The sequence below is a fragment of the Panthera uncia genome, chromosome D2 (assembly GCF_023721935.1).
Source record: "Panthera uncia isolate 11264 chromosome D2, Puncia_PCG_1.0, whole genome shotgun sequence".
NCBI lineage: Eukaryota > Metazoa > Chordata > Mammalia > Carnivora > Felidae > Panthera > Panthera uncia.
In genome coordinates, this window is record NC_064818.1 from 3,551,032 (window position 1) to 3,578,359 (window position 27,328).

The 27,328-nt window shown below is 39.1% G+C and overlaps 1 protein-coding gene across 1 annotated transcript in view; it reads left to right on the top strand.

The window, feature by feature from the left end:
* PCDH15 (protocadherin related 15) overlaps positions 1-26,716 on the top strand; it is a 741,840-nt gene extending 715,124 nt beyond the window's left edge. Inside the window, exons 28-36 of the mRNA XM_049646661.1 lie at positions 2,256-2,474; positions 4,905-4,913; positions 5,726-5,878; positions 13,292-13,357; positions 15,452-15,470; positions 17,085-17,123; positions 21,360-21,430; positions 22,293-22,401; positions 25,812-26,716. Coding sequence (XP_049502618.1) covers positions 2,256-2,474; positions 4,905-4,913; positions 5,726-5,878; positions 13,292-13,357; positions 15,452-15,470; positions 17,085-17,123; positions 21,360-21,430; positions 22,293-22,401; positions 25,812-26,357 — 1,231 coding nt within the window. The 3' untranslated portion in view covers positions 26,358-26,716. The remainder of the gene's footprint in view (positions 1-2,255; positions 2,475-4,904; positions 4,914-5,725; positions 5,879-13,291; positions 13,358-15,451; positions 15,471-17,084; positions 17,124-21,359; positions 21,431-22,292; positions 22,402-25,811) is intronic.
* The last annotated feature ends 612 nt before the right edge of the window (positions 26,717-27,328 follow it).

Consider the following 27,328-nt stretch of genomic DNA (forward strand, 5'->3'; position numbering starts at 1 on the left):
CTAGTGGATTCCACATGATATAGGTGAAATCGTCCCTAAAACTAACGATCTTTCTCTACTTCTGATTCTTCCCAGTTTCTAATGTTGTCTTGTAACTTAACTCTTAATCTGCACTTTATCTGGAACCTCTTACTTTATCTGGTAAACAATTCAAAAAAAATATTGTACCATTCTATTCTAGCACTTAGAACAACGGTTAAACCTTTATTATATATTTTTTAACATGCCTAAAAATTACCTAGGAAAATTGCTATAAAAGTATATTTTATATCTACAAAAGCTTATCTGTCTTGTGTTACAGGATGGAAACTTGAGTAAAAACATGTGCAGCTTTAAAACTAAGCTTGAGGGGTGCCTGGGTGGCTCAGTCGGTTAAGCGGCCGACTTCGGCTCAGGTCATGATCTCGCGGTCCGTGAGTTCGAGCCCGGCGTCGGCCTCTGTGCTGACTTCTCAGAGCCTGGAGCCTGTTTCAGATTCTGTGTCTCCCTCTCTCTCTCTGCCCCTCCCCCGTTCATGCTCTGTCTCTCTCTGTCTCAAAAATAAATAAACATTAGAAAAAAATTTTTTTAAATAAATAAATAAATAAAACTAAGCTTGAGTTATCTGGGCCATTGGTTTTCTTAAATGGGAAGACTAATAAACTACCCAGTGGAATTCACATCTGACATCAGGCATCTGTTTTTTCTATAGGGAAGGTATAAACGCTGTGCACTAGATATAAGGTCTGAATGATTACTTGGAAAATTAAAATCAAAAGTGTCAAAGGGATAAAAATAGACTGTAAAATGCACAATCATGACATGCTTTGTTACCATCTGATGGTGAAATTTGGGGCCGTTTTTATTTTTTTCTTTTACATTTCTTTATGTTTTCTACATTTTGAACATAAGTGTGGTGGTTATCTTATGAAATATATTTCTAAAATGATAGTTTTCATTTCATATATGCTGTCTAATTATGAGTATATAAAAATATTTCTTGGGGCACCTGGGTGGCTCAGTCAGTTAAGCTTCCAACTCTTGATTTTGGCTCAGGTTGTGATCTCAGGGTCATGAGATCAAGCCCCACGTCAGGCTCTGTGCTGACAGTGTGGAGCCTGCTTGGGATTCTCTCTCTCTTTGCCCCTCCCCTGCTTATGCACTCCCTCTCTCTCAATAAGTAAATAAACTTAAAAAACTAAAAATATTTATAGAAAGAAATTAGATCTGGATATACCAAAATGTGAGCAGCGTTTGCATTGTGGGCCTGTGCCTAATTTTGCTTTTGGAACTGTTTTGTGTTTTCCAACTTTCTATAGTAAGATATCTGACCTTTATGCATAAACGTCTTTAAAAATACAAAAATGAAAATACCTAGGACCTGGTATGGCTTTGTGGTGTTAGGAACGCAATTGTTACATTAATATTGTGGGATTTATAAGGGATTATGCAAATGTTCCCAAAGAATTTCGAAAAAAAAAAAAAAACTATTATCTGCTAATTACAACATAAAATACATAACAAAATCGTTCAATCCAGTAAAATTAAGTAACACTTATCCCTTGATTGTCCACTCCACCCCAATGGAATGGCCATAGCTGGAGCTGTATTACTCATAGGAAGGGTTTGCAAGAACTGTTGGCTTCAGTTGGCTAATTCTTGTCATCCTGGCTGATTTGCTGTCTGCATCATTCCTATAGTCTCTCTCTCTAGGCAGGAAACACCTTTCAATTTGTTCACCTTTTGCCCATAAAAAGCTTTTTGATTTGGGATTTGAGAAGGTCGACATACAAGACAAATGTAGATTTTGGAGACCGAAGACTTGGTGTCTCAGATCAATTGCCGTAACTGTGTAGCTATATGGCCTGCAGTGAATTAGTATTAAGATGTTCTGTTCTACAGGATTATTCTGAGGACCCAGGCAGACAAAATGCAGGAATATAATTATAAACTATGCTATATGTAACTCAGAATATTTTTTCACCTGAATAGCTGAATAATGTCAGTAATTTCAACACAGTGATAGTAAGCTCACTGAGGTTGATAATTACTTTTCTCAAGTCTGTGAGCATATGAAGTAAGGGTCATCGTTATTAATATCTTTGATATGTGTATATAGCTGTGTAGTTACAGTTCCTCATTGCTCTTGCTTTTTGTATATTTTTTATTCCTAACACTGATTCAGCTTGTGTTTCAATTAAAGAAATTTTTAAAAGATATTACAAAATTATCTTTTCTGTTAACATCATTGATTTTACTATTTATCTGACAATCAGATTTTTGGATGGCAAACTGCTTGATATCAATAAAGACTTTCAGCCGTATTACGGCGAAGGAGGACGTATTCTGGAGATCCGGACCCCGGAGGCAGTGACCAGCATTAAAAAGCGAGGAGAGAGCCTAGGCTATACAGAGGGGGCCCTGCTTGCACTCGCCTTCATCATCATCCTCTGCTGTATCCCTGCCATCTTGGTAGTTCTGGTCAGCTACAGGCAGTAAGTATTCCCACTTCTAAACACGGCCTGATCGAAAAGCCATCCCTGGCAACGTGGCTTTGTAGTCGTAAAACAGTAATGATGCCACCATTTAGGGGATTGCTGCATCCTTCTGGCACCAAGCGGCCTTCCTTTAAGGCGGAACGAAACAAACTTCCAGCGTTTTCGCCCGATTCCTCAATGCTGCCATGTTCCTAACATGCTCTCATCCGTTAGGAATTTAGGGTAGCTCCTGTGGCTTTGTTCGTGCCCCTCATCAGGTGCAGAGCCTTGCGAGAGAATACAGCGGTGTCCTGGGGGAGGTGTCCTATGCAGCAGAATGCCATATCCAGATTCCCGGTTTCTGAGGAAGGTCTGCAACCTGTCCACACTGTCATGACAAGTTTTAGTCCGTGTTGCTACACTGACATCTGTGGAAGTGATCGAAGCGTTGGCAAAACCATTTCAAAATCATAGTGTGCCATGTGTAATTCTCCATGGGGTTTCTTCCTTCCCGGATAGCCCTGCCAGATCCTATAGTGTAACATATGACAGGATATTTTGGCTGCACAGGCCTTACTCATTTCTTGTTCCTACAGGCAAATACATTCACTTAAAATACCTATCTTTGGGGCGCCTGGGTGGCTCAGTCGGTTGAGCGTCCGACTTCGGCTCAGGCCATGATCTCTCGATCTGTGAGTTCGAGCCCCGCGTCGGGCTCTGTGCTGACAGCTCAGAGCCTGGAGCCTGCTTCACATTCTGTGTCTCCGTCTCTCTCTGTGCCTCCCCCGCTCATGCTCTGTCTCTCTCTCTCAGTCAAAAATAAATAAAACATTTTTAAAAAATTAAAAATAAAATACCTATCTTTTACTCTGTCCCTTCAAAGTAGTGAAGTAATTATAGCTGATTTAAGCATCTGTATTTGAAGTCCTCTATTAAGCTATTCTTTATTTCACACCAGGTACAGGGAACTTTTGTGATAGAAGTCCAGGCATTTCAGGTATATCCCTATTGACAGTGATGGGTAACGGAAGTTGTGGAATAGGTTGAGAAGAGAGGTAGCCCTAAGGGTGCCATAAAATGAAAATAAATAAGACGGGGATCATAAGTCATATAAATTACTTGACATAACAAAGGGTAAGACAGAATGGTGGAGCTGCTCTTCATCATGTAAAATACCTGCAGGGAAAGCGCTAAAATAGTGCTTATATATTCTTAACGTGTTATCTTTGTTCTCTAACACTGAGCATTTTCTTTCAGATTAAGTAAGGTTAGGTAATTGCAACCTAAAAGTTGAAAAGTGTGCTCTGCATGAAGATGCCATAGGGATATTTTGTCATCACCAAAGCCATGTGAAGTTGCAAACAGAACTTACAGGTTGACCTACTGGAGTCTGATGTATCCTTAACAAATGCACCAATTCTAAAGGCTAGAAAGAAACTTAATAATGGACAAATGGTTTTGAATTACTAAGCCATCAACTCAATATTAATTTTCATGTTGGAGCGAACCTGTGTTACAGTTATTCTGTTTCATTGCACTGTTTCCCAGAGGAATCCTGCTCGCAATAAAATCGGAGAGAAAACTTGTATCTAGCACACAACACAGTGCTCAAAACTGAAGCATCCTGGATGTTATAATTTAACAAACCACTAAGATGCTTGGCATTTAAACGTTTCATAGATGCATTATTTAATATTTTTTTGGTTCAGTAATGAGTTCTATACTCTATACTCTATTGATTATAGTCACTGCTTTTTGTAGACCGATGGAATTAAACAAGATGAGTTGTGCACCATGTGTCAGTGTAAAATTCTCACATTTAAAACTCTAGCTTTTGTACTTTCATATTCTGCTTGTACATAGGACTGGAATGGATGGCTCTTCTTTCCTATTAACATTCTTTTTTTTTTTTTAATTCACTGTACATGGAAAACTAAGAAGCAAATGTGAAAAAAGTATCATGGATTCATTATCCAGGAACGTCACCTTCCAGTTCCAGGCTCAGCTTCAAAGTGAAGCCCACGGTATAATCAGCCCACTGCCTGCCTTCGTCTCTTTAATATTCTTCAGGCACAGGACGCCAAGAAGCCAATTATAAAGATCAGATCACCTTTTAATAACCCATTTCTCTATCAGAGTTCAAATTCATGTATCCATGTTTTAAGCCAGCTTTTTTTTTGAAATCCCATTTAGTTCATTTCTTTGTTTTCTTGTAAAAAAAATGTTTTCACAGCTTGTAGGACAGTGACAACAACAATAAAGTGTTCCCCCATTTTTACTTTCTGAACTGAAACACTTAGTTTCCCTACTGTGTCAATAGGTCTGTGTCGTTATGAGTTTCACCAGTAAATTATTCAGAATTTGGAATAAATCAGATGTTAAAATATTATGAATGCAGTATTTCTAATGTAGCTTTCTCCTTTTTTTTCTTATTGCTTTTCAAAACAGGTTTAAAGTGTAAGTATAATTAATATCTTGCATATGATTTTACGTAATATGAAAAGGAAAGGCCTGGATTCTGCTGATAAAGTAGTCGGCCTGCTCAGAACCATGGATCACCGGTCTGTCTTGTGTTTGCAGAAGGTGTATACTTTGGTTCAAATTCCCATGTGCTTTTGTATGTAAGGAATCAGGCTGGGTTTTCACATGGGATAGGAGGGAGGAAATGTGAAAAAGGCAGTTGACTCTGACGGTTCCCACTCTTTGAGATTTGGGTTTTGAGGAAGGAACTAAGAGTTGGGTGTCCAGGACATTCAATAAGCGTGGCTGCAACTCCAAGGCAAGAATCCCAGGCCTCCCAGGAGTCCAAAGGAGACAAAAGCCAGCCACGTCTCTCTCCCAAAGGGGCACCGTAAACTAATGTCAAACATGTTTCAAATCATTTAAAATGAAATAACTTTTCTTGAACTAGATGGAAGATGAATAATAAAGAAAAATTATGCATCTTCAACGTGCCTCACCTGAGGAAGGAGACCCACTCCATGGCCCCCAATTATTAAATCACATTTTTATGGATAGCTTGACTCCTACCTTTCATATTCCTATTTCACATAATATGCAAATATTTCTACTAAATTCCAGCCATTATTTCAGGGTAGATATTTTAAAGGGGAAGAAGATACAGGAAAACGATACTCTGTGGGGATGCTGCTGTAATCACACCGGTTTATAAGTCCTAGTATTTGTGTTAACGATTTTTTTAAGTGGGTTCTTCGGAGAAGTGTATGATTTCTAAAATGGTTTTCCACAACATCCCTGCCTTCTCAAAGACGCCAAGCCGAGTGCACCAAGACAGCGCGAATCCAGTCGGCATTACCCGCAGCCAAGCCTGCCGCACCTGCGCCCGCACCTGTGGCCGCGCCCCCGCCGCCCCCGCCGCCCCCCGGGGCGCACCTGTATGAGGAGCTGGGAGACAGCACCATGTAAGTAGGCCAGGGCGCTGCTCTGCCAGACAGGTGGGCCTGATGGATGCTGGGTGGTGAGTATTTCATTTCCACCTGATGCGGAAACACGGTTTGCAGCCTACTTTATTTACTACTTTGAATGGGAAAAAAAGAAAACAAATTGTTAAGACGAGAACCTAAGAAAAGTTGAATTGAAAAGTCATAACCAAAACGCAAACAAACAAACAAACAAAATAACATTTTTAAACAATGAGTAGAGAAAGAAGTACTTGGCTGGAGGAGAGATATCTGTAGATGACTAGCTTGAATCATATAATCTCTAAACCTTCACAGTTATGCACTTTTTTTTCTCCAAAATTCAAAACACATTCTGAAAAAAAATTTTTTTCTCATAAAAAATAAAGAAAAGGTAAAGCACAATCATAAAAGAGTAATTCTTGATTTAGTATGCAAAGGCAACTCTTATTTGGTAATTTAAAACCAATGGTTTGTTCTAAAATCATAGACTCCTTACAGAGACTGTCTCGGGATGTCATAGGATGGGGTAATTAAAATCTGAGCGAAAATCTGAAACCCAAATAAAGAATTAAATATTAAATATCCAACCCCTTAAAGAATATGCTTTTTATTATATTCCCCTCAAAAGAGACTGCTGTGATAGCTTAATACTTCTCCTGTGTTATTTGGAACCTCTAAGCAATATTAACTCATACACATTTGAAAGACTTTTAAAGTATTGTGAAAAGACTTCACAGATGTTTCCAGATTGGTGCTACCTTCATAACCAGATTCCTTTCTGACTTATTTAACTTGCCTATGTTTTAAAAATAAAGAGGACCTATTTCTGGACATGAAATGCAAAACAACCAAGGATATTATAAAATTTTGGATCTGACTAAATTAAATCCAAGACACCTTTTATTAACTAGAATTTGGCAGAGTTGAGGGACTAAAACACATTATTCTACTCTGTTACATTTGTAGCATTTACTAGTAGGAATAAAGCAAGCCTCAAAAATTAAGAAATTTACCTTTTAATGGGAAAGCCAGTTTTAAACACATGTATCGATAATTTTGTCATATTACCACTATTTTTATGAATATAATTTATTGTCAAATTGGCTTACATACAATACCCAGTGCTCATCCCGACATGCGCAAGGTGATGTTAAGAAGTTTCAAAAATGTTAAAACTGATTTTAATGTTGTATATTTGAATGCTAAAATTGAATTTAATGCTTGACAGCTTAGTATTTGACATTCTATTTCTAAACTAACAATATAATACAGGATTCATGCTTTAAATATAGTTTTAACTTTTTAATAAGCTGAAAATGATGGTATCTTTTTGAATTACTGGTGAATGTAGGAATTGAGCCAATACGATTTGATTCTCTTTATATTAACCACCTCTCTCCAGCAAAAAAATATTCAGAAACTAAGAAAGACTTATGTGTTAAGTTTTATTTTCTCTGAAATTACTGAGGGATATATATTCATTTTTATTTAGCAAAAGTAAGCATACTGTAACATCATCTGGAATCAATATAGTGTGGTGGTGATCATTTTCAAATAGCAACAGTTAAGGACTACTTCTGTTTGAAAAACTGTGATAGACTAAGTAGACAGTTTTGCAATTATAATATGTATTTAATGAGGGATCCTGAGTTCTGCACATTGAATTATCTTTAACAAATGTTTGACCCATCTCTTAAAAAACTTTATACAAGGATTCAAACCTTATGTTACTAAAAAATGGACTAGCTCCAGAGGAATTATCAAATTTAAAAGAAAAAAATCAAAGGTCATTTTGAAAAAAAATCTTCATGAACTAGTTGATAACTTCGTACGGATTCAACAACCGCTGTGATAGTCATCATAGCATTATATGTTTACTTTCTTCCAAACCCTAGTTCTATCTTCTCTATAAATCGGCGCGGACTGATTTTTTAGTTAGGACATAGAAACTATTCTTAGAGTCTCATTTAAAATTTCTGTTTGGGGGCCGAAATCAGCCGTGTGTAATGAAGTTGAATCTTGCCTATGCACGGGAAATGGATGGCTAGCTACTTTCTGTGATGAGACCACTGGATAAGTGCCATATGATTTTATCTAAACTATTAGCACATATCATTTGTATGAGTAAATACACGGAAAATATAAAAACGTGTGTTTTCTTTTCTGGATATACATATTAAATGTTTAAAGCAAGTTCCTGTTAGTATTTTCATAATCACCTCCAATTAACTATAGTTCAAACTCTTTTTTTTCTGTCCCATGTTTTCTCTTTCCCACCTGTGGATACATAGGCATAAGTAAGTAAATAATATCATTCTAATACAAGGCATTAGGGTAAAAAGATACAATAGAATAGATTAACTGCTGTTTTACTCTAAATTTAAGTAACCGTCATCTTCTATTTTGGAGTCATCGGCTTTTAAAAAGAAAGTCCCATCTTCCATATCTCATTCCCTTTTGGTATCTTGAAATGGCGTGAACTTAAAACAAGTGTTTCACTGACAGTACCTGTGCCTCTCAAGGCAAAGTATCGAAATTCTTAAAATGCTTAAATTTAAAGATAGTAAAATATCTTGAAAATATTTAAAGATACCTCTCCATCAAAAGTGATGTAGTATCATTCTTTCCAGGAAAAATTAAACAAGAACAAATCTATAAAAAATTGCCAAATAATATGTCAAGTCCATTTTTTGAAAAAGAATGACTTGGCAAGATCAGAAGTAAGTGTTTGTTGTCGGTTTAATCCGCATTATCTGTCCTTCCTTTATTATTCAAGGGGGCCTGACGCCCCACATCCACGTGTAGGTGTAGTTTGTATCTTAGTGAAATGATTCAGTAACAACTCTGGCTTTATATAGCATTTTATTGCCTTATCTGTCATTCTTACCAGCGCGGCTACTTAATTTGTATTCACAGTGTTTCCTTTTATTTCATTCCTGTGTGGCTAGAGATTAAATAATAACAAAAGTCAACGTTACTCTGTTTGGGCTTGAGAGCAAGACCCAATGAGAGACTATTGGGAAGCACCCAGCCTTGCCGGGAGGTGGGGGGATGTACCGATGCTTTCCTTAGAGACCCTTGCTCACGTCCCCTCACCTACTCAATTGCATTTGTCACTCGCAGCCCGTCACTCAGTGTCAGTGTCTGAGCACATCTTGCAGGGATATCGAAACTGTTATTTTACCATAAACCTTTCCTTAAAGTCGGTCTTGACCAAAATTGGATGCAGATCATATTCAAACTAAATACCACTAACCCCTCTTATGGTAATGTTGATAGCGTTTTAAAACTGATGAAGCTTAAAATGGAAATCGAAGAAAGTAATCTCTGTCAAGGTTCTGGCATCAATTCCATTTCTCAATTGTGATTTTGAGCCCTGTGAGAGAAATTTCTCCCGTCTGTCCTTGGAGAATAGAGAAATCCTTTCTGCATTCTCTGGTCAGCTGCATCGCAGGTACGAGAGTACTTTTAGCTCCAGGACAGAATTACTGAGATGAGAGATAATGACCCCGAATCAGATACAGCGAAGGATCCTTTCCCCAAAACCATCAGCTCTGAGCACCCTAAAGCAAAGCAAAGGATGTAGAACCATTCGCCAAAACCCTGGTTTGCAATTTGGAGGATCGTGATTTCTACATAAGAGAACTGTTATGGGGTGCCTGGATGACTCAGTCGGTGAAGCGTCCAACTCTTGATTTCACCTCAGGTCAGGGTCTCACAGCTCCCAAGTTCCAGCCCCATGCTGGGCTCTGTGCAGAGCCTGCTTGGGACTCTGTCTCTCTCCCTCTTTCTCTGCCCCATCCCTCTTGCCCTCTATCTCCCTTTCAAAATAAATAAAATTAAACTTTATTTAAAAAGAGAGAGAGAGAGAACTGGGATGTCTGGCTCTGGATACTTCGCTGTATCAGAGTAATCAGGGGAAAAAAAAATCAGTCTACAGATTGACACAGGTTTTAAAAATGAAAATTTCTCCTGCCACTCACAGCTCTCAGGCTTTTCCTGCCCTGCCTTTCTGAGACCAAGGGCACGAAAGTAATTAGTAGATTAGTGTTGCTAATCAGTAGATTAGTGTTACTTGGCCTCTTGTGTCTTGAAGTAGTGACAAGAACCATAAAGACATCTTTCTCGTGAAAGTTATGTCACAACCTGTTTCCTTACATTTCATTATGTTCTTTTCTTTCGAGTCTTTTCCTTCTCTACCATTTCCAACAAAGCAGGGGAAATAAATCAGTCTCAGAAGACAGGAAAAATCAACACAGTGGGATGCCCTTTTCTTCCAGCACTGTTCGGGCTCACAGAGAGGCTCGTGTAGACGGACCACTTAACGACCAGCCCGCGTCGGCAAGAACGTTCCCACTGGTATCTGATGAGGACGCCTTGAGTACCCACAGTGCTCTTTATAAGGAAACCGTACATCCAAGACCAACAAATTCAGACTTTTTGCTAAGAACAGATTGCATAGACTCACTTTTACCCAGAACAAAAGGCAGGAGTAAGTCCCTGAGGGGCCCGAGAGAAATGTTTCAGAGGATGTGGAATCGGCCAGTCTGCTTCCCTCAGAGACCAGTGTGGGAACTTCCCAAGAGACCAGAGACCACAGATCTGCAGCACTGGCCGAGCAACGGGCGGGAAGGTAGAAAGGAAAGCCCTGGAACCTGTCCAAACCAAAGAGGTAGCGGGAGGCCCCTGCCGAGAGCCGGGGATACGCAGGCGGCAGAGAGAGAGGAAATGAGGCCAGGTGATTCACTGCCTGTGTTCGGAACAGAACACGTGGCATCTCCATCTTCAGACTCTTCCTGTGTCTCTCCTTCACCTCGCTCCTCCTTCTCCGCTTTGCCAACCGTGTCAAGAACTGTGGAGCTCCAGTCAGAGCCTCATGCCGCCATTTCTCCGGCTGACTGTTCCTTGGAACTTTCTCCTTCGACGCCTGGCATTTTGCATTCTCCAGTCTTTAGGAGGGAGGCACCCGTGTGTATGCTGACTGTCGAAGCCGAAAGGAACATTTTCGAAATTCTTCCCGAACCACCCCGTATCTCTCCTCCTCCAACTCCTGTTGCTTTTTCCTATCTTCCTCCTTCCCATCCTCCTCCTTCACTTCTTCTGCTGCCCGGCCCCCCTTCCCCTCCCTCTGCTTCTCCTTCACTCCCTCTCCCCTCCCCTCCTTCCCTCCCTCCGCCATGCCCCCCTCTTCCTTCTCCACTGTCTCCTCCCCCTTCGGTTCCGTCCACCAGGTGTGTCCGTATACCAGCTGTTAAAGGTACTGTCGGTGTAACACCAGCGGAGGAAAGGATGTCCTCTGGGACACAGCTGCCAGCATCCACCACGGAGTGCAAGGCGGATCCCCGAAGGGAACCAAAAGGCATCCTCAAGCATATTAAAAACGTAGCAGACCTTGAAAAGTCAGTAGCTAACATGTACAGTCAAATAGAAAAAAACTTCCCACCAATGCACAACTCAGGCCTTGAAACTAGTTGCCCTCCAGAGACAGAAAATGTGGAAATGACCTCTGGACAAAACCAGGGGAATTTACACAGGATTGGCGAGGGAACTGAAAACCGACCTCACAGCGAATCTACTTCCCTGTAATGTTGCTCTTCGTGTTTTAACCGGACAACTCTTTTGTTGACCGTAATCTTCGAGTGGAGGCAAATGGGAACGTTAGAGAAGATTCCATTCTTTTACCCAAAACTCCGTGCAGTGCTGTTTTTTCCCTCATTTTTTACTTTTAAAGATTATTAACCTCATCGTTTCTAACTCATATTATAGATTTACCTTAATTTTCTTAACCACGAAGTAGCATTATTTGTCTACGTTTGTTTTAAAAAGTAAGTAATTTCAGTCTGTTTTTCAGTGGGAATATGTGGGCAAGAAAGTTAGATATCCAACTTAAACCAGTGGTTTGTTAACATGTTAATACAGTAACGTCTACATTTGCTTCCTGATCATAGTTTTATTTGAGTGCTCCAGAAAAAAAAAAAAAAAAAAAAGAAGCAAACTGTTAAAATAAGCTAAAAAAATGATATCATAGGTTCGGTTTCTTCCTTGAAGCCTATGTATTTGGTAAGATTAAATACTACCAAAGTAAAAATGTTATGTATCTAGAAATGTAGGAGTTGACAGACATTATGGTGTTCCAAAATAAATCCCAGGTGCTATGAGATGTAGTCATCTGTTTTCTTACATGAACAGTCTTCAGTCTGGCTTGCTTTGATCTTACTAGTATGCTTATACAGTTGAAAAATCTTTTATGTTTTCAGTTACTGTCTTAGTCTACTTATTTCTCATGATGCTTTCTCTTCCCCTCTCTATAATGAAAATAAATCTTGAGCTGTTGGCTTTTATAAGACATTTCATTGTTCCCACAGATGTTGACAGGGACCTTCGGTTTTGCTTGTCCACATGATGTTATCATCTTGTCATTATAATTTTATCATAAGATTCTCTTTCAAAGAAAATATTTATCTCAGTTTAATAAAGAAATTCTAATTCGTTTCACCAAAATAAAGTTAACTAAATGTCTACAGAGGTTTATCTAGTATGAATTTAGTTGCTATTTGATGGATGAAAATTCTAAATGTTTTTATTAAGTTTATCAATAATATAAAACTGGACTTATGCTGGTTTAAGGTTTGCCTACCTTAATTTTAGAACAACATTATTGGCTTCATTTCTAGTTACCTTTAATTACTCTAGATAAATCATCCAAACTTATTTGTATAAATAAGATATAAAAATTTTAAATAGAAATCAAGAAAGAGTATGTCTGGTGGAGTGTCATCAGTTTTATATAGGCTTTTACTCTTTGTTTTAAGTGAAGAAGATAAAAATTTATCCTCGGGAAAAAAAAAAAAAAAACCAAAAACACATTATGTTGTAGTTTTTCTCAGAACTCAACTTGGAAAATTCTTAAAGACCTCAGCTGAGCTAAGTGCTATCTTCCTATCTCTTTAATGAAAACTACACTTGACCAGCAAGTAATTATTCTGTTTTCCCACCTAACCCATGGAATAAATTTTATTTACTGGAAATCCCCACTTTGAATACAAGCATAATTATTTGATTTACTCTGCAGTTTTAATATTGTAGAAGATAAAAGTTTGCACAGGAAAACAAAACATGGTTTCAAAATGTAGGCCAAAATCTTGCCGGCTGATCTCCATTGTAGATACCTAATATAGGCCCGTATAATGCATCATTTCAAAGATTTTGTTCAGCTCTTATATTATGTGACATTTCTTCAAGAATTTGGTCTGTCATCCTTAATTAACAGTATCAGATTTTTTGAAAAATCTATAAATCGAATTATTTTCATTAGCTCCTTTGCTTCAGATTCTTTTCATCCAAATCAAGAGTGATTTCCTTCTTGGGGTTTTTGAACCTGATTTTTTTCTGTCTTTCACTGAAACATTTCAGTTGGAATTTTTGTTGGCAGCTGGTCATATGCATTGGAAGTTGTGCTATTTGGCGGACTCTGACAAGGTATTATTCATAATTGTGTAAGCTTTCATTTGAGTGTGTGTGTTTTTTAAGCTATTTGTATCAACTTCTTGGATATGAGAAATTTTTAATATACCCTCTAAATAATTATAAAGAAATATTATGAAAACTCCAAATAACAGTTTTATGTAGGTATGTGCAGCCTCACTGAGTTGTCACACTGTCCTTTTCTGTATCATTTTTATAGTATTTGTTTAGTCTAAACATTTTATTAGTATATTACACTTTTCAAATGAAACATCCATTCCCATGTTTTATATTTAATAGTTTTTATTTCACGTTCTATTTAGAGATCCCTGGATTCATTGTAAAAGTCCGTTCGAATGCCTTCTGCATGAGACCTATAAATATTCTTTGAGTTCGTAGGCCAAAATATTATTTCCCTTCTCAACCCATAAGCCCCCACAACCTGCCAATGAACCTCCAGAATCATAATACATTATTTGTCTTCTGCATTTATTATGTTCCAATTGTGCATAAGAAATTATTAGATGCCTTGATAAAAGATATAAGTAAGTTACCATATGTTTTCCTTATTAAATGCATACAAATGGTATACAATGATAATTAACACACATGGAATACCATATGCATAAAAATGCATCAGTATTATGTGACTTGTCTTGTAAGAGTCAACAGAAAGTCACATTAATTGAAAGCATACAGACAATTATACATATTGATTCTGTTCTGTACTTTTTCTAAGTCACTTTCTGCCTTTGAGCTGAGACAATCCAAATAACTACGTGAAAGACAACAAAAAGATTAATGGAAACAGTGTAGTTCATCTATTGGTATTTTATTCTCCACACGTAGGAAAAAGACTGCTACTGAAAAAAAACAAACACCAAAAAAAGGCAGCATAAAAATCCTGGAGATCAAAGTCCAGCTTTCGTTGGACATTTATATCATGTATATGACTCAATTCTCATTACTAAAACCTAAGTATGAGCTTTCTCTGTCTCTGAAAGATATAAATTCAGTAAACTTCTAAATGCTTTAGAAGGATTATAATTTGCATAACTATTGGCAGAATCATAGAAGCAAAACTCACTGAAGGTCCATTTCAGATAATAAATTGCGACAGGATTAACTAAGCATTATATTACCATTATTACCAACCATTTCAATCAGCAATGCCTTAACCACTTAAGATTTGTTCAGATAAGTAGACTTCTTTTGTAAAGGCCTTGTAATATTTTAAAGAAATTTTCTACAGATATTGTTTTGTTGGACTTTAAAGTTATGAGTGCCTCTTCGTAGCAGTTACTAGCTTTGTATACTCGGTCTTTCACACCATACTATACATATAACACTTTAGATCAACTGTTTAGTGAATGAGAAACAAAAAATCTTTACAATTAAAGACATTCAATACTGAAAGCATTCTATATATATATATATTTTTCCCCTCTCAACTATAGTCAAACCTTTCCCCAACTTGTCGTCCATGAACTTTACAAACCCTTACATAATATTGAATGTTTGGCTCTTATACCTCTGACAATAGTCAGCTCTTATATTATATCTGATAATGTCCTTGACCCTTAAAGGCTAGTCAGTATTTTGCATTCATTACTTTTAGAATAAATTGATGCAAACAGACAAAAAAAAACCTTTCAAATGTTTGGAAGAATATATTGTAGTCATTGAGGCAATTTTTTCATTCTGTACCAGTATGCTTTTCATGTATAAAACAACCTTTTCCCCAAATGAGCATCTTATATACATTAAAACTTGTCTAGGATGCAGATGATGTAGAATACTTTTGATCCACTTGACAATAACAGAGTCAAAGTGTGTTATTATACACCACTGGGATATAATAGACTGTGTATGGTTGAGTATCATATGGCATGTGGGTCTTGGCTGGTCACTGTTTTTAGTAATGCAGGCATGAAACTTCGATCCTCCTGTCCTGATACTGCCACAAATTGTATTTCTCACCGAGACAATTTTTAGTAAAAATTACCTTCTCAGTGTCCCTCACATTTTTAAAAACACCCTTATCTATAATTTTATTTAATCTGAAACTCTAAGTTGTTTAATACTGATTTCTTTGTTTCTGCCTTGCAGGAGAGGGTATGCATCAGAGGTAAGGGCTTTATGGTATTGATATTATATCAAGCCTACTAGGAAAATATTTGCATTATAGGAAAGCCTGGTTTACATTCTTTCATAGCCAGGGTATTCTCCTTTATTTCAACGAAACTTATAAATGTGCTGTGCTATTTATTCTCTTGTGTACCTGTTACTGTTTTGTTTGGGGGTTTTAAGTGGGTGAACAAATACCAAGTGCTCACCTTTTCAAGGATAAATCATATTTTGCCTGAATTGCTGTTACTTGATATTGTCCAATATTCCACCAAATTTATTTCTTGGAGGCTATAAACCTAACATAGCCACCTAGGATTCCTTAACTTTTATCCTTTTTACCAGTCCAAGGCTCCTTCCCAACATATTCGAGCTAAGATCGTAAAGAGTTGTGAAAGGTCAGACTGAGAAATCTCTGGTTTTGCATCGTGTTCGTTTGAGTCTGAGTCTGTGGAGACGATAGCGGGTGTTCTGGCCAGTGGCATCTGGCCGGCCGCTCGGAGAGTCGTGCTGCCTATGAGGCCACCGAGAACCCAGCAGAGTTTAGCAGACAGCTTCCCAGTCAAGATGGTGAAATGAGTGTGCACCCTGATTGGCCAGTAGTGTAGAAATGCACAAATCCTAACGTGTTTGGAGATCAAGACAAATGAATTTAAGAATAATTGGTTTTCGGGGACAATTATAACAGCTAACAGACCGGATAGGATATCTCTAGCTCCAACTTCCTGCTTCCTTGAGTGAATGCCTTAACTAGACCAGCTCGCCCACAGCCGTGTCATGGAAACTGTAGCCCTTCAATCTCATAGCTGTCCTGCTGGTCCTTTCAAACGTCTGCTTCACTGCTGGAACTTCTCCCGGAACTTCTGTGCCCACATTCCCAGTGCTTACTGTAAGATTCATGTTGTGTAGCTACACCCCCCCACCCCTCAAAGAGTGGGTAAGCCACAGTTTGATAAATTATCGTGAAACGGACCAATAGAGACCTGGTTTCCTTTCAGTAAGTATGGGTGAGGTTGGGAGGCAGTAAGAAGTGATCCCCACGAAATCAGAGGAAGGACGATGTCCCTAATCACAAAGAACCTCCGAAAGTGTGCTTAATGCCTGAATGTAAGCAACTCATGTTTTGGTAAAAAGAAAAATGGGGAGCATTTCTTAAATATTGATGTTGAGTATATTACAACTGTATCATGATTTTGTGCGCTCTCCTCTTCTCACTAATCAACCTGATTGCATTTAATGTGATTGGGGAGAAAAAAAAGAGGGGCAATTTAAAACAAGGTTAGACATGTTCAAAAGGATTCTGTGGCACTTACAGTGCTTTTAAAATCATAAGTAACTATATTAAGTTTGTACTAAAAAGTTATTTATAAGTTTCTTATTAAGGTGATTTGAAGTTAATCAAACAATGATGAGATTTGTTTTGCAAAACCCTATTATTTTATGTTCTAACATAAATAGTCAAAATATCGGTTGCTACCACATGAATGATCAATCATAATCCCAAGGTAACCAGTTTTAAGCTGTGGCCCTCTTTTTTCTCTCTTTTCAATCACGATCTTCCTTTTCCACCCGAAGTCTTTTCTAAACCTTGTTCTATTTTAACTTCCTTTGGCAGCAACAGCAACTGCTGAGGCCTTCTCTTCTTAAACCAGAGGTATCCGTTTTCTTTTCTTTTCAACCTCGCTGAGCCTTCGGAATTAAGGCCCGTTCTACCTGTAGGCAGACTGGGTGACTGCCAACACGATTGTACAAGACAGGACAGGAGGTGGTTAAACATTAACACAAATAAGTAGGCGAGAAAATCACTCCTCTACCTGCTTGCCGGAGGTTGGGGGTGGGGGGGGGGCTGAAATTCTGAACCCTTAGCTCCGTTCTCTAGGAGTTAGACAAGGAAGCCCTTGGCTCCTGTTGAAAACAAGCTCTCATTGAAAGAGACAGATCACGAACCTGATGATTCTCTTGTCTCAGTGAATCTAGATGCATCAGAACCCTTCCTGGGACCAGTCAGGGTTTGAGGAAAGAGCTCTGGCCTCTGTACTGAAATAAGGAAAAGTAGAAATTGGGTTGTGATTGCCACTCTTAAATCATTTCATGGGATTCAAACATGATGCCTTTGGACACATGTCTATTTCAAAATGCCTAGGACATTTTCTGCTGCCATGAGAAAAAGATAATCAGAATTTTAAAATTAATGCACATAATTAATACTTGTATGCACTATGAACTATCTAAATTTTTTAAAATAATGTTTATTTTAAATGTATCTTTCTTTTGGCATAGTTGGCTGCCAAAGTGCGATCCAAGTGGTTAAGTGGTTAGAATTGACTCTAAAATTTGGAGGTTGAGTGGCAGGAATATTCAACTTTTGTAAACTTTTAGCTAAAATTTCTAGGAAGACATTCCCATAGACTACTGAATCAGATAACTCGGACTTAAGATCCGAATGGCAATTACTCGATGCAAAACCATAGTCAAGACATTCTCCTTCCGTTTCATCATCCCCAAAATCTTGGCAGTAATATTGAATATACAAGCTCCTACCTCAGCCACCGGAGCACGGTAGGAAGAAACTCAGCAAATGGTAGTAATACTGTTGCTTTTGTTTGCATTAGTATACACGTTTACACTTTGTCAGTAATTTGCTAAAATAATTCTGTCTTGTCTGTGTGGTCAGAAAAAATGTGAGGCAACAGGGACTGCATGGGGCAGTGGAAAGAGTTGATAGCCCCAGTCTGTTCAGGCCAGTTAGGGAGCCTGATGGTTGCTATGCCTTCCTTCATGTATGTATGTGTCTGTGTATCTATGTACGTATCTATGTATCTATCTATGTACCTATTATCTATAATCTATCTATTATCTATCATGTATCTACCTATCATCTGTCTACCTATCATCTATCTCTGCATAGTTGATGCTCTGCCCTTCAGTAACTGATGGTATAAGAATCTAAAAGGAACCCTTCAGATGATTCCCTTCTACCAGCTTCTGTCTTTTCCCACCTAGCTCAGACAACACAGTGACTGATTGAATCCAGGATTAAGTTTCCTGGATTCCTTTCCAATTGCTTCTATCCTTCTGTGATATTTTTTAAGTCATCTGATAACAGGTATATATCCTATTCTCCCTTTAGGAGAATAAAAGTGTGTGTCTGTAAAGGAAATTATTTGATTCTAACTCTGAAAATCTGAAATTCACTCAGTTGCATTATGTTTCCATAAATATTTGTTTTTCATTATTGCCAAAAGTTATCAAAATTCCAAATGACTTTGGTTTTTAATTGTTGTAACGACACATAACTTGAGATCTTCCCTCTTAAATTTTACATGGATAACACAGTGCGGTTGACTATAATAACACAGTGTTGCATAAAGGATCTTTAGAACTTTCCATCCTGCTTCACTGAAACTTTATACCAGTTGAAAGCGGTTCCACATTTCTCCCTCCCCCACCCCGTGGCCATATCATTCTAGATTGACAATTTTAGACACCTTGTTCAATGGGATCATGCAGTATTTATCCTTCTGTGACTGGCTTATTTAACTTAGCATAACGTTCTCAAGGTTCATCCATGTTGCTGCATATAACAGCAACCCCTTCTTTTATAAGGCTGAGTGATATTCGCTGTATTTATGTACTACATTTTCTTTATCCATTCTTCCACTGATGAACATTTAGGTTTCAACTTCAAAATCTGTTGGTCTTTTCTCAGTCTCCATATGCATGACACTAAACATGCATTGGCCAAAGAGTTTAAAAGCGTTAGTTCTGAAATCAGTTTGCTTCATTTAAACCAGTATAATTGTGTTGGGTTTTAGATGCGTCAAAAGTCCAAGCCTACCAATATGAAAAATATAGGTAGAGAGATTTATATTTAAAGTGTTTAGTTTGAATAACTTAAATTTAGACTTTGACTGTGTCCCAATTGTTATTGACCTCATTTCCTACTACCATTTTCTGTAATGAGCACTTTTTGTTGAAATATAACTACAGACATAAAAGTAAGCAAGTGGTACTGCACAGCAGGAAAAATTTTTACAAAATGCACACCCCCTACTAGCCTGTCCATACCAACACCCGCATATTATTTCTCCTTTCCGCCAATGACTCAGCTGGCTTGTTTTTTTCCTAAGTATGTTAGGTAAAAAAATAAATAATATAAAATAAAAATTAAAATATATATATATATATATATATAATTTCAGCTTTGTTTAAGTATATTTGACAAAATCATAAGAAATTTAAAGTTTACATTGTTGTGATTTGCTATTTGGTGAGAACCGTTATCTTTTTTACCAAATTTCAATTACATAGTTATCAACTGCAGTCACCATGCTATACATTCAATCCTCAGACCATTCTCATCTTGTAGTTAAAATCTGTACCCTTTTCCCAACTTCTCCCCACTTCCCCCAGCCCCTGACAACCACTTTGCTAATCTTTGTCTTTATGAGTTTGCCTTTTTATTTATTTTTATATATTTTTGTACTCCATGTACGAATGATACCATCCAGTATGTGTGTTTTTGTGTCTGGCTTGCTTTCCTTAATGTAACACTCTCAGCCGCCACCCGTGGCCAGACTTTCTTTTTAAATGTACACTTGTGTGCACGGTGGCAAGACAGTAGCCAGTGGGGTTTATCCAAGGTACTCTTACCACGGATTGGAAATTTTTCACTGGCTTCTAACACACATATCTGTTTGTCTGTGTTTCAAGCTTATGTAAATAGGAGTATATAGAATCGTGTGTTTCTTTTGCCCATCACTCTGTTTGGGCGGTTCCTCTCTGTGACTGTGTGAGGTAGGTGTGTGTATCTCATGGACTTGTGCTTTGGTTCTGGTTTTTGGCTTTTACAAGTGATGTATTTTGGTGCACATTTATACTCATTTATGTTCAGCATATAAACTGAGCTGTACTGAATTTTTGTCAAAGGATATGCATATATTTGACTTTAGTATTACTGCCAAACATTTTCCAAAGGATTTGGCACATTTGTAATCTCTCCAGAAGTATGTGAGACTTCCGGCTACCCCATGTCACTGCCGAAACATGTGACTGCTGATCTTGTTGTTTGCTTGTTTTAGCCATTCTTGCGGGTAGACTGAATTAGGTGTTTTGGTTTTCTTTTTCAACTTATTCTTATTTATTTCGAGAGAGAGCAAGTGGAGAAAGGGCAGGGAGAGAGGAAAAGAGAATCGCAAGCAGGCCCCTCACTGTCAGCCCAGAGCCCAACTCAGGGCTCAGTCTCATGGGCTGTGAGATCACGACGTGAGCAGAAATCAAGCATTGGATACTTAACCGACGGAGCCACCCAGGTGCACCGTAGAATTAGCAGGTTTGAAAATGTAAACATCCCTGAGCGGTCTCACACATCAATGTTGTGTTGAATTGATGTATAAATGATCATCATCATATCCCTTAATAAAAATAAATGTAATGAATAGAAGTGCTCCGGGTACTATGAAGCTGTTCTTAGGATATGAAAAAATGCTAAAGACAACATTATAATTCCTTCAGGCGAAAGTCTGTTAATAAAACAAGTTAAAATCCAGTGAAATATTGTCTACTGGTAGTTTGTAAAGTTACCCAAGAACAAGTGATCTGCTCATCTGTAATCTTTAATAGATTCACCTAATAGATCTAATAGACTCACCATTAGAAAAAATGTATTTTTTTTACCCCCTCCATTCTAATGACATAACTTTATTTCATGTCAAATAGTTGGAGCCAGAAAAAAAATGTTGAATATGTTTAACTAACATTTGAAATTAAAGTTTGTTGGCAGGAGTGTTCTGAGAGTCATGGGGATTCTAGGTCTGGAAATCTAAATTCATATGATATGAAATGTGATGAGAATTTATTTTCAAATGCAATTTCTCTTTTTGAACAATAGGAGTTATCCATGGAGTCTGGAATTGATCCTGGCCAGGAATTTGGACAAGATTATTACAGTTATGAGCATGGGTACATCTTCAGATTTTTTTTTTATCCAGTATCAATATTTTTATGAAAAATGAGTTATTAGATATTACTAGCATTTGTGTTGCAAATGTGATTTCATCCATTTCATCCTTGAAAATGAATTATGTATCTACTTTTAGTTTCAATCAGGTTTTATCCATTTTTTTAACATTCACTTCTGGTTTGATGTTCTATGCTGATATTGACCACAACTCTAATGAAGCAGTAAAATGATTCAAACTTATTTAAATGAGGAATAGAATTCAAACATATTTGCTCAATTCCTGAATTCACCATTTATTTCATAGGGTATGTTTAATATTTGATGTAACTAGTCAGCCTCAAGACTTGCCCAAGAGAAATTAGGAAGAAAACATACTTTAGAACCCAGTAATAAGCATTTCAAGCCACCCTACACACGTTAACTGCTTTCCCAAAACACAGAAAGAAAATGTAAATACCATTCCAGATCATGTCTGAAGCAGGTCTTTGCTGTAACTATAGAGACATTATGTTGTGAACAAGCTATTAGTTTTACAAAGAACCTATTTCATGTTCTAAATTCTTCAACTCATTAAGGAACGATATGCTGTTCCCTTCACACTAGCCTCTCCCCTAACCTGAATCTGAAATAACCTGGTTCTTTTTGCTGTTATTCCAGGGCACCGTCATGGCAAAATCCATTGGCCATCAGGTTGTAGTTCTTGCTCTATGTTTTAGTAACTAGTTGATGAGGAGCATGATAGGTGGTGCTGTAAATAGACGTCTGTTGATTGAGTGATGAAGACAAAGAAGAACACCGAGATCAGTCAAGGTTACACGGACCACACAGAAACGTGTTGAAAGTTGTAAGTTTCTGTTACAGGTATGAGATGCCTCAGTATGGAAGCCGTCGCCATCTCTTACCGCCAGCTGGACCAGAGGAGTATGGTGAGGTGGTTGGTGAAGCCGAGGAAGAATATGAGGAGGAAGAGGTAATGTGATGTTTAACCCTATTTGAATAGCAGACTACAAAATATTTCAAAAATCAGAACTCCCATTCGCTTAGTACATGTTTTTCATGGAAATTTCATTATGTGGACCATTTCATCACCTTGTTTATAGAAGGAAATTCATTACTGTGTATGTTTAACTTATTTCCTATGATAAAATGTTAAACACCTGGAATAAAGCCACAATGAAGTTTATATCTTCTAAAATCCTAAATGTGACTCCATAAAAATAACATTATAATCAAATACATAAAAAGTATTTTGCAAAACAATGGTCACTTTGGTTCCCACATTACCCAGCATATCTAAAAATCATGAAAACAGTATAGTTATCAAACAGAAGGAAAGCATTACCACCAATATTTTTAATGGAATTCTATCACTTACGTTTTAACAGGAGTCATTTATATACTTGTCTATAATATTTACTTGAAACATTTATCCAAAATAAAAACAAAAACAAATGTTGCTAAGGTTTTCCCTGTTCAAAATTAAGAAAATAGTCAAATTTCACATACACCAGTCAGATAAAGTATAATTTCCTGATTATTTAAAATTTTGTTTAAGAAAACACAAAGTGTTTAATCAACGTGTAGGGATGGGAGAAAGAAGAGTTAACGATTACTTCTTTCTCTTTTGATCTAAGATGCAAAATAAACTCTGAATAAGAAAAAGAAATGTGAAAGCGTTAGATTCTGGTAATACAAAGTACAAGCCAAAATAAAATACTTTTTTGTGATCACTCTGTGCCTGGATGCAGTGGGGTGAACGGTGGAGAGCCGCCCGCTCATTCTCTACAACTAGTTACAACCTGCAGGTTCATCCCTGCCCAACTTGTGCGGGACAAGGTCACCTGGTAACCGTCCCCCAGCTGACACTTGAATTGCATTTTCGTGATTTTCAGGAAAAGGCAAAGAAAATTAAAAAACCTAAAGTTGAAGTCAGAGAGCCTAGTGAGGAGGAGGAAGTAGTTGTCACCATCGAGAAGCCACCGCTGGCCGAGCCTCCCTGCACCACGTGGAAGAGGGCCAGGATATTCCCCATGATCTTCAGGAAAGTTAGAGGGCTGGCCGAGAGGAGGGGCGTCGTGGACCTTGAGAGTGAAGAGTGGCAGCGACGCCTTGAGGAAGCGGACAAGGATTATCTGAAGCTCACCCTGGACCAAGACGAGGCCACAGAGAGCACGGTGGAGTCAGAGGAAGAATCCTCGAGCGACTACACAGAGTACAGCGAAGAGGAGTCGGAGTTCAGCGAGTCAGAGACCACGGAAGAGGAGTCTGAGTCAGAGACGCCCTCGGAGGAGGAGAGCTCTACCCCTGAATCCGAAGAGTCGGAGTCCACAGAGTCAGAAGGAGAGAAGGCCAGGAAGAACATCTTTCTTGCCAGAAGAAGGCCGGTTGTTGAGGAGGTCAAGGAGGTCAAAGGCAGGAAACGGGAGCCCCCTGAAGAGCCCGAGGAGGAGCCCAGGGAGGAGGAGGAGGGCGGGCCAGCAGGAGGGGAGAGCGAGCTGGCCTCCGTGGACAAGCCGGCAGACCTGGAGGTCACCGAGGAGGGGAGCGCAGAGGCGGCCTCAGGGGAAGAGGGCTCGGCCAGCGAGGAGGAGTCAGAGCCGGCCAGTAGTGTTAGCAGCAGCAGCAGCAGCAGCAGCGAGAGCCAGTCTGGAGGGCCCTGGGGCTTCCAGGTGCCAGAGCAGGACAGCAGCAGGGACGCGCGCCGGGACAGGCGTCCGGGAGCCTCCGAGGGCTATGACACGGCCCTCTGAGAGCAGGACAGGTGGGAGTGTGCGGTGCTCCTTGCTCTGTGTGCTGTGCCCTCTGTGTGCTCTCTGGGGTGACGCCTGCAGGGAGGTCGTGGGCCTCCTCTCTGTGTGACCTGACACTGGCATGCCCGAAAAGGGCAGCCCGCGCTGTCCACGTGTATGTGTGCGTTAGAGGGTGTCAGGGGACACGGACTCCCCTCTCTTCTGGGTCGTGGAAGACAAGCGACTAATCCATATTTAATACTTCCTAGTGGGGCTCCTGGGAATGCATCTGGCATCACGGCTCACCAGGGACGCCCGGCCTGGCCGCGTGGCTCCATGAATCCATACGGGGGTTTCGGCTCAACAGCAGACCGTAAAATCAGGACACAACTTGCAACAGTGACAGCTCTAAAAGTCCACTTTTGTCGATGTGTACATTTCGACTGGCCAAAAGTATTCTATAAAATACCACCCAGGGGCGTAAATGTCCGACTCTTGATTTCAGCTCAGGTCATGATCTCACGGTTCACCAGGCTGAGCCCCACGTCAGGCTCTGTGCTGACAGCGCAGAGCCTGCCTGGGATTCTCTCTCTGCCCTTCTCCCGCTTGCATGTGCGCTCTCTTTCTCGCTCTCTCTCAAAACAAGTAAACTTAAAAAAAAATCCCACACATGTTCAAACACGTTTGTAGCTGGTGCTTGGAAATACTAGAAGCTAAATGAAATTAAGTTTAAAAATGAAGTGTATACCATTTCTTTTTCATCGTGGGTAGGGGTTAAAGATTTAGGAAAAAAGGAATTGAATTTTCACAAAACATTCTTCTGGGTAAGTAAACATAATAACTGTGAAAGATATACCTGGAAATCCAAAAAGTGTGGCTTACTTACTGCAACGTGTTGGTGGTTCACATATTCCGAAAACGTGGAACTATTTAGTACTGGCTAGCCTTCACTCCTTGTCGTTTCTGACGTGGACTGGTAAAAGAAAGATGTAGAAACGTCCATGTGTTCCAGTTGCTTACTAGAGGAAAGTTCACAATAATTTGTTTACCGTTTTGTGTATTACTGGGTAAATTATTCAGGATGGGAAAATATTTTCTTTCAAGTTAACATACATCTAAGTGGAATCTACAGAACATATATATTAAATGAAATATATTTAAATGAAGTATCCAGAACACTAGGATGCTTCTCATTTGGCTAACAGAGGATTAATTAGGAATTAGAATAATGCAGGTTTAAAAAATATCTTTAAGATTTGGGGACAAGACGGATTTTACGAACAGGCTATACTAATGCTGTGCCTGCCTTCTAACCTGACCTCCCCGAAATGTGTAGCCACTGTCCAACAGTGGATGAGATCCTCACTCCGATATAAATAATACGCCTGTTTTTCACAGAGAGCAGTAACTTGATCTACAAGAACACAAGTGCACCTGCAAAGTCAGCTCCTTAAGGGAGCCCCGCTTGACTCTGAGAAGGGATGCCCTACCAGCCGTGGGCTGGGCCGCGAATGGACAGTAGTTTCTTCCTACCTCTCTCCAGTCCTTTACCTCCGACAGCTTTGCATCACGGGTGTTGAATTTCACAGGCCTTGTAACCTTTGCCCCTCTGATTCCCGTGACAGTGACTCTTTGTCTTTTCTCCCGGCAGTGGGCCAGGAGACAGATGATCAAGCTGGTCGTGGACCCCGAGTATGAGGCCAGCTCCACTGGAGAAGACAGCGCCCCAGAGTGTCAGAGGAACCGTGTGCACCCTCGCGGCCCGCACAGCAACATCAATGGCAACATCTATATCGCACAGAACGGTTCCGTGCTGCGAACCCGCCGGGCCTGCCTCGCTGATACCTTAAAAGCCACTTCCCCCGTGCGCCTGGGGAGGCACTTTAAGAAACTCGACAAGTTGGCAGTGACACAGGAGGAGAATGTCCCCCTGAACACGTTGTCCAAGGGCCCGTTTTCCACTGAGAAGATGAACACAAGGCCCACTCTTGTCACGTTCGCCCCTTGCCCCGTGGGGACCGACAGCTCAGCAGGGAGGCCGCTGGGCCCCAGGCTGAAAAGCACAGTTGAACAGGAGGCCGACAGTAAGAACGTCAGGGACCCTCTGGAAGTCCACAGCGACCACACGCACTCAGACGACGAGGAGCTCTGGATGGGCCCCTGGAACAGCCTGCATATACCAATGACAAAACTGTGACTGGGGTTTTCTAAGAAGTTACTTTGATTTTTACTTCAGTTTTTAATAAACTGCGCTTTTTATTGCCGCTGACAAAACGACGTATGGGATTTATATCATGCACACAAGCGAAGACTTTGGAAAATATGCTTTAAACTTTAAAAAAAAAGACAAATTTGCACTCACATTTGTATCGGTGAATTGTTCTTCCGGGAAAATCTTTTTTGGACAGACTCTCAATTCAGTAAATAACATCTCACTTAAATGCATCACTTAGCTGTTTTGTTGGGTCTTGAATTTTTTTTTTCATTATAATAAACAAGAAATAATTTACTAAGTCATCATTTATATTTTGTTGATTAACATAGATGACTCTTCATCTCCACCTTCACAGAACTTTTTTTGGTACATGTGAATTTTCTTTTCATTAAAAAATGGGAAAAAATTTATATTAGAGGATTTTACAGGTAATGGGTTTATACAGCTGCTGTCTACACCATACTGATTTTTTAAAAGAATAGAATTACAAAGTGATAGCAAATGTGGGAATCTTCCGTAAATTATTAGGAATCATGAACCTCTTTTCCTTATTGTCCGATATAAAGTTTTTCAAAATTTTACATATGTATCTGTTGACCTTTTAAGGAACACTCGAGGTCCTATCTCTTTTATAAATATCATCTGCGGTTTTCCCTCACTCCCAACCCCTTTGCACACACACTTTATGAATACTGTATCCACACCAAACATAGTATAATTGAGTTTCGCCATCTGAAGTGAAATAATTATTTGGAATTCTCCAAATAAATCCTCCACAGAAATCTCCCCCTCATCAAAAGCTTACTGAGGTGGAAAAAGATCAAATAGGAAGAATGCATCTAAAACCACAATTTCAATATGGAAGACGTAGAAAGATCAGAGAAGTCTATTTCAATATGGAAGACGTAGTAAGATCAGAGAAGTCTCACATTAATGTCATTGGACATGAACAT